The 12,156-nt window shown below is 26.1% G+C and overlaps 1 protein-coding gene across 2 annotated transcripts in view; it reads left to right on the forward strand.

The window, feature by feature from the left end:
- LOC111037148 (sodium channel protein 60E-like) overlaps window positions 1–12,156 on the forward strand; it is a 77,891-nt gene that overhangs the window by 23,498 nt on the left and 42,237 nt on the right. For both annotated transcript variants that reach the window (XM_022319529.1, XM_022319530.1), the window contains exons 3-6: window positions 626–797; window positions 3,754–3,831; window positions 4,526–4,667; window positions 7,601–7,735. In XM_022319529.1, coding sequence (XP_022175221.1) covers window positions 626–797; window positions 3,754–3,831; window positions 4,526–4,667; window positions 7,601–7,735 — 527 coding nt within the window. The remainder of the gene's footprint in view (window positions 1–625; window positions 798–3,753; window positions 3,832–4,525; window positions 4,668–7,600; window positions 7,736–12,156) is intronic.

The following is a 12,156-nucleotide window of genomic DNA, read 5'->3' on the forward strand; positions in this document are numbered from 1 at the left end:
TTATTGCTAATTAGTAGTCAAGCTAATGATATATAATACAAATCAATCGAAAATTAAAAATATATTTCCCACTAAATGTCAGGTGCAATTAAATGGTTAGGAGAAACAATTTATTCAAGTTAATACAACCCTATCAAAACTAGTTTTCCTATAATAACTTTAAAAAAAACATAGAATTTTTAAAATACACATTATATAGTATATACTATGCAAACATTAACTTCAAGGTTAGTTTAGCAGCAAAAAAAAACTGTATTTCTATCCTTCTGGAATATTTATTTACAATTATAATCACTAAATTTATATGGTGAATAATTAAATTTGAATTAAAATTAAAAATCGTTATAATATGAACTAATATTTTATTAATTATTTTATTTTATACTTATTCTTAAACACATGAAAAAAATATTGGAAGTGAGTTAAGTAGTTAATAACAAAGCACATAATTATTATTTGTATATGAAGTAATTAATACCGTTGGTTGATTATTAGTTTCATATTTATTATGTATACACTATACAGGTATTTCGATAAATAAACCAATGCTCACGAGTCACAACTAAATTATTATTCCATAATTTACCAATTTATCATTTATGACGTTTTATATATTACTATACAGGTCTCAAGACGATCATCAACGCCCTGTTGCACTCCTTTCGTCAATTAGCTGAAGTCATGACACTGACCATATTTTGTCTAATGGTATTTGCTTTATTTGCGCTTCAAGTGTACATGGGTGAATTGCGGAATAAATGCGTCATGATTAACGAAGACAACGTGAATTGGCTAAAGTAAGATCAATAAATATTGTATAAACTAAAATAATTTTAACTTTTTTATGAGATGAGTGATAACATATTTTGTTTAGTTGATTTTGATTTTAGAACGTCAATCTACGTACATTTAAAATGTTTATTTAAAATTATTCCTGCAAAATATGATTGATAACCATATAAATATATAATTTTTAAGTAAACCAACAATTAAATTCAAAATAATGGATTTTTATTGCAATCTAGCTATGGGAACACAGTTCTGTTTTAATTGTTTTTTATATAAATTATATTTATCATTTATTTTTAATTATAAAAAAAAGGATGAAATTAGTTTATTTTAAACGTACAATACTAATTTTTAAGTTGTTAAAAAACTAATTGCAGAAGGATTTATACAACTATATTCTTTTAGTAATCGAAAACTAATTATTCATATATATTTCTTTAGGAAATATATTTTTGTTAAATTTCTTTCTACTCAATATTCTAAGCCATAAATAAATCCCAAAAATTTCAACGTATATAATATATTGATTAAACAGTTACTTTATTATAATTTATAAAACTATAAAATTAATAACAAAAAAGAGACATAGAGTGCTGTATCGTCTAGTACACAACTCTATTCCTTTTAAGAATAAAATTATAATTGCTTAAAAATAATAAACAATTATGACTCAATAATCAATGTTTACCAAAATCTCCAAACTATTAAATCTATGAATAATGATGATAATCTATATCATGCGTACGAAATAGTTCAAATTTCGAATTACCAAAAATATTTGCAACTTTTAGATTATTATTAAATGTTTTTGAACTGAACAGAGGAATATAGGTTGCATTAATAACACTACTCAAAGTTATAATAAGATAATAATAGTACGAAATTTAAAAGTTTCAAGTATTGTATTTGAAATAAACCATTTATTCTTATTATTTTAACCATATAATATGTATGTGCCTTTTGAACAATATATAATATTATGTAAAATAGAACTTAATAGAATTGAATATTTTATATTTCTATTACATTTATGTTTTGATGGGATATGTTTACGGTTGTTACTCTTGATTCAAAAAAGTGAATATCACGGTTAAGGGATAGTACTTGCCAAGAGGCCATAAATCCAGTGCAATTGAACATTTCAAAGAAATAAGATTCAGTGAAATATAGTGTTTTTGTAAATATGTCCACAACAATAGAATGAAAATAAATAACATCCGAATGAGTAAAAGGCATAATACTAAGAAAACAGACAATAGTGATTTTTTTCTCCGGGTGTCCATTACATTTTTTTTTTTTTTGCTCGTTTTATTTTATTTTTTTTTGTTCTTTAATTTCACGTCGTCATCACAGTCCTTTGCACCACATAAAACAAAATAAAAATACTAGGCCATTTTATGTTTATAATTGTATAATAATATGGAAAAATTCATAAAAATGTTTATTCCATGTACTATGATATTTGTTTTATACTTGAAACTGTAAATTCGTTTCGATATTACAACTTTAAGAATTGACTCTAGCCATTTCAAAAAAAAAAATGTATAGTTCATTAATTAGTTAATTTTTTACTGCATTAATTTTAAATTGTAATAACGGAGATCGTTTTAATGTTCAAGTATTATTTTTTAAGTTCAACCAATGTATTTACACGGTAATATTGAAAAGAATATTTTTCAGGAAAATAAAATTGTTTATTTGCAGATATCCTCAGTACGTATATACAGTTACAAATTAAATTAAATTACAATGTATTAAAATATGAATTCGTTTTAATGCTGATGAATTTTAAACACAATACCTAATTGTTTATTTCGGTGTTATAAATATAGAATCATCGTATCTTATCATTAATATCTAAGTCTTCTTTGGTATTCATAGTGTCTTATTATATACGTTAAATTGATATTGGCATCAGAGTAATAGCGAAATCTACATTTCACCACAAAACTCTAGCATAGTTAATGAACCACCATATCTATTAGCTTTATATACTTGTAAAACCTTTATAAGTACATTGAATAAAAAACAATACAAGCGTGGAAGATAAGTTGCAACCAGATGTTGCATTACACAAAACGTTCCCAAAATAAATTTGCGACCACAGAATAAAAAAAAAAAACCACTATAACACTTCTGTGTACTGCGTAACTAACAGAGGTTGAAAATCGGCATTTGGGTCCATAAGCCCATTTTTACATTATTCTACAGTTCTACACGTGTTTTATAAAATGCTTGGAAAAACGGTGTAGAACGTAGAAACAGATAATATTTTTAGTGTCTTATTGTACTATTCTGTTTTTTGTTTTTCGTTCATTCACAAAATAATGTTATTATTTATTACCAATATTTTTTTTTTACATTTTTGTGGTTTTTTTACATAACTAATGTTAATCTACATCACAAACATAAATATCATATTTCAGATCTATGCAATATTTATGTACCTACCTACTGTTCTCTTATTTATTTTAAATTAATTTATAGCAGTACCCGCAAGGTAATCGATTTTATTCTGAATTCATATTTTTAATTAGAAGTAAAATCTCATTAAAACACTAAATTGTTACCTTATTATTTCTTGTAAGCACTAGTTAAATTTAAATGTAAAATGTGCATTAGTCTTATCATACATCACATTATGTGTGTTATTTGAAACTTTAGTATTCTTAAGTAAGCTAATACGTCTGTAGATAATACCAACCCAACAATGTCCTTATTTGTTCTATTATTATTTGCACATTATTTTCCCTTCAGGTTAACCCGTTTAATAAACTCGGTTCGTTTGTTTACGTATCGTTTTCGTGTACCTACTGTACATACACCGCACACCGCATTCGCCTACCAAGAAACGGCGAAATGTACCTTTGTCGATTTATGGTTTTTAATCTCTGGGGTTTCAATTTTCTGTGTTTCCCGTGCATATTTTTTATCTTCCCTTTCTTTACACTGTTTGTATTTCAGATGGATAAATAAAGAGCAAAACTGGCTGTCGGACAACGAAGGCAACCCAATGCTATGCGGCAACGTGACTGGGGCGAGGTGAGAAAAGCAAATTAAATATTTCAAAGATTCGTACACGCAATTTCACTTCGGGGGGTTTTAATGTGCCATTATAAAACTAATCGTTCAAGTCGAATGGTTAGAGGGTGGAGGTAGGTTTCTTTGGTGCATGATTTTTTTACGCACACCGGGCCCAATTTCGTTTTCTAAGTAACATAAATTCCCACTATGAATAATGTACATGTATTAGAAAGAATAATAACAGTCAAAACAAAAATCTCAAAATAACAATACCATATAGAAAATATATAAAGACAATTTCGCCAACAACCAAGCCATACGCATAAGTTAATTGATATCTTAATTACGATTATATAATTGCGTATTCAGTCAAATCTCCTTACAAATATTATATTCAACAATTACTAGTCAACTCATAAATAAAATAGATCAATTTAGAAATATTATATTTAAAAAAAAACGGTTTATACTTTTTTCCAATAGTCAATTTGTTGAAATGTATTACCTGCAGAAATCAAAGGACAGGAATCGCATATAATTTTATTATGTTCCTAGGTATCTATGATATCTAATGATAATAAAATATAATTATTAGATAAACCTTTATTAATGTAAAACTTATTTTAATGGATAGCGTGTTTTAGTAGAATTATATTACAGAGTTAGTTTAGTGTAAAGTTTATTGGCAATTCCTTTTTACCGTTGTTTTCAGACATTGCCCAGTTGGTTACGTGTGCCTTGGTGTTGGCCCTAACCCCAATCACGGTTACACGAATTTCGACAATTTCCTGTGGTCTATGTTGACTACGTTCCAGCTAATTACACTGGACTATTGGGAAAACGTCTACAACATTGTAAGTACTTTTATAAAATATATCTTTTACTATTTTCAATTGAAATAAAAACAACATGAAAGGTGCACATTTTTCAACCTATTTTATATATACATTACACAGTATACAATGTACATAGTACATCCTGCACGTATATCGTGATCGTCACATCGTTTCCTGTTTGTCTATAGAAGTAGAAAATCTTTAAAAAAAAATCATACATAATATTATATACCTAATTTAAATACGAAAAAAAAATAAATTAAATCATGCAAATGTATGCTCCAGTACCCCGCCTATGTACTAAAATCATTAAAGGATACATATAAAAACACAACAATTTAGAATTGTATTGTATATTCATCATTGTGTTTATCAACATTAAGTTCATTGTTTTCTCTGCATTTCAATATTGTAAAATTATTCCTTAATAGTTGTAATTAAGCTAAGATTTTTGTGGTCAATAGATCAAGTTGCCCAGATAGTTGACAAATTAAAAAAAAATTAAATCAATAACAGTTATTAATACCTTGAAATTAAAGAAGTCTCAACGTTTATTGACCGCCATGACGAATCTTGTAAGTTATAGGAATATGAAATTTAGAGTTAAATTTTTCTAGTTGAAAGTCTTGAATATTACGTTACAGATAATTTTATGTTTTTGTTTACTGTAAAAAAACGTATTTGTACGAAAATACAACATATTTATATTAGATTAGAGTGTTAGACTAAGAAATTAATGATGATTAAATAATATATGCACGTATCTGATGGTGAATTTTATAAATTAATTTAAAAAATACATGTGTTTAAAAACAACTTCGATCCTTATTTTAAGACTTGATAAATATTATAGTAATATAAAGAATAAAATATAATAAATATTGACATGCTCACACAATTTATATACAGTCAGCAATTCGCAATGGGAATATTCCAAGCGAACTACATATATTATGCATGTCTTATATAATACAATGCAATGAACGAGCTGGAATCATATCAAAAAGGTCTTGGCGAATATACGCTATATAATGATTTGGCTAGACGAATTATATGGTTTATTACGCAATAAAGTTTGTCGAGATACATTTTACATACATTAACACCGATGATTTCAACAAGTTGATGATTTCAACTTTAATACGAGAAATACATATTGAATTTTATAGAAGTTTCAAAAGCTCTTTACATTTTAAAATTGTGATCATTGAGACGAGTAATATTATTTAAAATTGATATAATTATATTATACTTGATTGGTATAAATGATAATGGAAAGCATCAAATCATATTTTGTAATTCAAATCAAGACCCACTTTTATAGAAAAAATCCAAACAATTCGATTTTCTTTCATTAAATTATCTGAAAGTAGGTATTCTTAATTTGACTTAGACACCCGATTAAAATATAATTATATAAAAAAAAAATACTAACATTATTTCTTTATTATATGAATTATTTAAGAATATTTCTATGAAGGGGTTTAGAATATTTAATTGGTTTTATAAAGCTTGTCTCTTAGATAAATATAATATGCTTTAGAATTCCATTTCTATGAATTTTATAGATACACCTTTGCAATTTTATTTTAAAAACAAAGAACTCAACAAATATAATATTCCTTCAAGTACTCAAAGTCAGAATAAATTAAATCTATAATTTAGAACATATTTATAGAAGGTTATAAAATCTTATATATCACTCGATCCAAGAATGAAAAGTAGCATTGAAATGATTTTAGTAAAATCTTTTTTATCTAATATTGTTATACAGCTACATTTTTCAGATTTTCGAAACATATAAATATAATATTAAATTTATTAATCTTATTATTGTTTTAGATACGCAATATAAATAGGTTCAAGATGCGGCACATAAATAAAAATAATTTACTTTTAACTCACTATATAAAAATTGTTATGTGAGAATAAAAATTAAATGATAAAAGGTTTTAAGTATTGAAGATATTATTCTTATAGAATAAAAATGTTCTTTACTAAAAACGATTTTTGCAATGGTAAATTAATACAAATATTTGTACAATAATATGATATATTGTATAATTTTTAAGAGAAATTTATGATTTTTGAAATTTCCATGTAAATATTGTTCATGGACATAGTTGAAAATATAATGCTACTATAAAACAATTATTTGCTCACCTTAAAAGGTTCTACATCATATTATTCACTTTATATTTATTCAATTTGAAGAACCTTTTAAAAATAACATTTAATAATTGTAAATAATGTTATTGATTTACTTAAAAATTTAATAAAAATTTAATAGAATTATATAGTATTTCAATTTAATTAGGTAATGAGTTATCTAATTATATGAAAATTCAAATAAGCTGGTACTAAATTGTGAATTTTTTCACTGAAAAATATCAAAACCAACACATTTAAATCATTTAATATTTACATTTTTGGATCGCATATTATAGTAAATTATTTAATTACACATTAGTTCTGATGATCACCATTTAATTATGTCGGGTATTATACTGTTAATTATTATCCAACTGTTTTGAAAATGAGAATTGAAACAAGAATATTTAATGATAAGTGTTAAATTCAAACGAAAATTATTTCTGATTATTCCCTACAATACGAACAACACTAATCACCACAAAATAATGCTGAATATCTGTAAAACGTTTAAACAAAGTAAAAAATTATAAACAACCATGCATTTAAAATGTATTTAAACCGGAATATTAACATTACCGACTGTTTTTAATACATCAAAATACAAGCAGTAGTGAAGTCGTTTGCTGTTTCCCGAGGCTAACGCACAACACTGTACCGACTTCCGTTACGCATTATTTAGGTCACGCGATGATTTTATATATAATACCACGTCCATAAAAACTTTTCTGAAAAGGGATTTGTTTCACCATCGCATCGACACTCCATCGATTCAAGTATGTGTATACCGGTTGTTTCAGGTGTTAGCGACGTGTGGCCCGATGAGCGTCATATTTTTCACAGTGGTGGTGTTCTTCGGTTCGTTCTACCTGATCAATCTGATGTTGGCCGTCGTCGCCCTAAGCTACGAAGAAGAAGCGGAAATCACGCAAGAGGTATGATGGAATTTTTATCATTTTTTTTTTTTTTATACATATAAATCTTTATTGAAATATAAAATATCATAAAAATAAAATGTAAACTATTCCGACGATGGTATTCCGAGTAGCAGTGCACATCTTGCCATCGTGGTTGTGATTTTACAAACAGTGTACGAGTTTGAAATATGTATATCAAAAATAAACACACTGCTGCAGCTTCAGGCAATGCCCGAGGAAAATAGAAATACGACGTCGTATAAAAAATGCACACGTTTTTCTATTCTTATTTTCTTCTTCTTTTTTTCGCTCGCGCAGCACTACCGTTTTTAATCCTCGTTGTCAAGCAGTGTATAGGCAAAACGTATACAAAACTAAGCCTCGATGTAGCAGAAATGCCTACACGGAGCGCCGTGGCATGAAATATAATATACGAACTGACAAAAAATATCTTCTTAAAAACTCGACGTGCCCGCTGTGGCTTTTGCTTTTTAAATCCACAACTGGGATATATCTTCGAAACTATATTTGAACTTTTTTAGTGGTTTAAGTTTCCATTTAACTTTGAGTTATTACTTACATAACTATTGCATATAACAGTATGAAAAATCACAAGTTTATACGTAATATACTGCTAGCACACATCGGAACTCAACTCAACTAAACTTCAGCTTTTTAAAGAATTGGACATTGATTTCTACTAAAAATTTAAACATTGAGCTCGTTGAAAACGTTAAGTCATTACACGTGAAACAACTATAGAATATGACCCAAGAAGTTATTTGTAATCAGTGTTTAATACTCGACATTATACAAACTTTGCAGATATTCATTAATTTTTTTACATAATTGCCTCCCATCTTAAGTAGTTGAGCATTTAGTATTTGAATATTGATTCACTTTAAAGTTTAAACATTGGTTTCATAACCAAGGAAAGCTGGTTACCTATATTTAGTTAAATAAACTATACTATTATAAATTAAAATTTGAAACTAAGGTTATACTAAATATTCCATTATAATTTAACTCGATTAAAATCTAGGCGATTGCGTCTGTTTAATGCACACACGTCTACTGCTCGTAAATGGTAATTTTAAAATAGATTAATTTCAATTTAAATCAAACAATTTTAAATAATTATCAATATAATAATATACTAATATTTTGAAATAATTAATTACTTATTAATACCAAAAATATAAAAATCAGTCTGATACTATAGTAAAAATATTAAAACTTTATTGTAAGAAATTAAAATTAATAAGTTATAATAAATATTTAACAAATATTAGTAATACTATAAATTGAATCCTAATTGTTTACTGGTTTAAATGTATTTACTAATATTTCGTTAGTGTTCAATTTTTATATTACAATAACATTCATGAAAATAGTAAATCTTTGAAGATATCCTTTTTTTTGTTTCTTTTTTTAACAGGTTGGATTGTATTAACATTATCGGATATTCGTATCAACCTGCATTGATTTTAATACATTTAAAAATGTATAAGTGTGAGTTAATGAAAAATTAAAATTGAATTTGCTGTGGAATAATTAGTAAGCTTTATTGGGCTTATATGTACTGGGTGTACTTGCAACCCACGAGTGTAGTGCGAAAATTGAACTGTCATCGACATTATTTTCTACTAAAGAATCAGAAAATGTTATTATTTTGTTTTTTCATCATTTGGTACTTAAGTTCTTTAAAATCTACAACAAATTTGTCACCTATACGATCTGCCTAAAAACAAATTTTTATTTAAGTAAACATAAAGTTTATGTATTTAATTGAATTATTAATTGTTCTGGATGTAAAAATGGTGGACCAAAAATATTATAGTTTCTAATTTTGTTATTTTCTCGATACTTGGTATAGCTAATCCGATATGTTGTAATTTACATTACCAAAACTTTAATTTGTACCATAACTTTACTTACCGCATAAGTATTAACTTTTCATGACCAATAAAACAAATTGTAGTTAGAATAATGTTCCTGAACTTCTAAAATAAGGGGTTAGTAACATGAAAGGTTATTTATAAATAAGATGCTTGACTTTTATCGGAAAAAAATCGAAGGGTAGTTACATGATAATTATTGTTATGCAGATTATACATTGTAATTAATCGATTTAAATATTGAACGCAGTAATCAAATGTTCAATTTTCTATTATTATTAGAATTGGCGTACTTTCAGACTGGAAAGTATCATGACAAAAAAATATCACCGAACAATTTATTGGGTCTTTCTCATTTCTCATTTAAAAACAGTTTTACTTCAATAGAAGGCTTAAACAGTATATACTTAATTCACTTTTTGTGACAATTTTAGATATTATATTGAATTCCAATTGAGTGGCGCATATTAATTTTAGCTCAAATTACGTCCGAAAAATTTTTATTTCGATCTGAAATAAGTGTACAGGTAGTTCCGAAATCTGTTCTAAAGCTTTAGTTTAAGATTTTTGATAAGTATCTGTCTGTTGATCTTTTGATCTGAATAATTCAAACAACTATGAATTAGTTTTACATTTTTGAACTGGATAAAATTAATTTGATTAGTTTTTAAATAAGATGAACATATTTTTTTCGTACACGTCCGTCGTTTTATATTATTTGCTAGATTTTTTTTGAAAACCAAACAAAAATCCGTCCAAAATTAATATTATTTTTTCTTTTGTTTCTTTTCACAACGAAAAACGAATTAAAAACTTATCAAGTGCATAAATGATTACAATAATCAGTGATCGATGATGTTATATGAAAATCATTCTAATATAATCAATATGTAGTTAAGATATAAGTACGATAAAATAATATATCGATATATTGATATGATATGGGAGGCATTTCGAGTACATCTAAATACAATACGCGAATTTGAGTAAATGTAGGTCACCTACCTATATTTAGGAGGCAATTAGTGTGCACCAATTTCGTGTAATTTAAAATCGGTTTAAGGTGTTTGTATTATACTAAAATATTTTAATTTATGTCAGTAACATTTTTTATGGTAAGTACTTCTATACATTTTTTAATGTAAGTTAAAATTCATTTAAACACAGTTTGTCCATTATATTTAATTTATATTTTAACAATCGAACACTTTTTACATTTTGAATTAAAACTTTTTATTAAAGCATTATATGATAATTTGTAACCATGTAATATTGTTCTTAGATTTAGTCAATGATTATTAGATTTATAATATTTGTTTTATTTAATTATAAAGTTTGTGTATTCTATCTTGTGCAGACATTAGCAATTTAAAATTTTAAAAAAAATGTAACTACAATGCATAAAATTGAGTAACTTAAATAATTTCCCACAAATCTTTTGCAGTTATGAGTTCAGTTCAGTGACTGTATTGTTATAAACTATGTCATTCCAAATTAGTTTTCAGCAAACACTTGTTCAACATATTATTGTGTCCAGTTAAACTATGTTAACGTTGGTGATGCCAACCTGTCAAGTTACAGAGTTTAGTGTTTAGTCTGTACATTAATCACTCTAGTATAAACTTGATGTAAAGCATATACATACACACACACACACACACACACACACACACACACACGAATTGTGACCACGATGAATAATTAATTTTATTGAATGTTAAACTTAAGATGAAAAATAGTATCCTACACAGTAACACAAATATGTACAGTTAGTGTCAAATCTTAAGTTCTTTTTCAAATATTTTGAGTACAGTACAGTAAAAAGAATCAAAAAAATCGTAAAATATATTGTTCTTTAATTTATGGAATACTTGTTAGAATATTGACCAGTCGTTATAAAGTATAGACCTCAATATATAAAAGAACCTATTTTGATAGGTAGTATTAAGTTTGAAAAATAACAAATATATGGATTGTATAACTACTGAATCAATAATATACCACCTCTATCCAGTAAAAGGTATAATATCATATTTTTTTATTTGACTAATGGGTATACCTACAGCACTAATTGCATAACTATTATGTTATTAAATTAACTCAATACAATCCATTAATAGTCGGTTATACAACTGTAACTGAGAATTGGATATTTGTATAAAGTTTCAAATTTTAAGTACACTCGCATCGTGCCTGTATTACACTAAAACTATAATATGTAGTTCGTAGTTACAGAAATCGTGACACGATTTCATATGCAATATGGATGTTATTCTGTTTTAAGATAACTTTATACCGATTATAATTATTATTATTATTTTTTTTTTTTTTTTAGAAATACGCCTCAACTGCCAGGGTTATTGGCGTTTAAGATATACATGTTACAGTTTAATTATATATTATTATTATTATTATTATTCCTATAGCAAATAATTTTCGCAGAGATTTTTATTTTTTTATTTACTGTGTTTTGATTTACTCTAGATAATATATAGATTTATAGGCACATAGAACATAAGACATATATGTGAAGTTTGACAT

The sequence above is a fragment of the Myzus persicae genome, unplaced genomic scaffold (genome assembly GCF_001856785.1).
Source record: "Myzus persicae strain clone G006 unplaced genomic scaffold, MPER_G0061.0, whole genome shotgun sequence".
NCBI classification, from domain to species: domain Eukaryota; kingdom Metazoa; phylum Arthropoda; class Insecta; order Hemiptera; family Aphididae; genus Myzus; species Myzus persicae.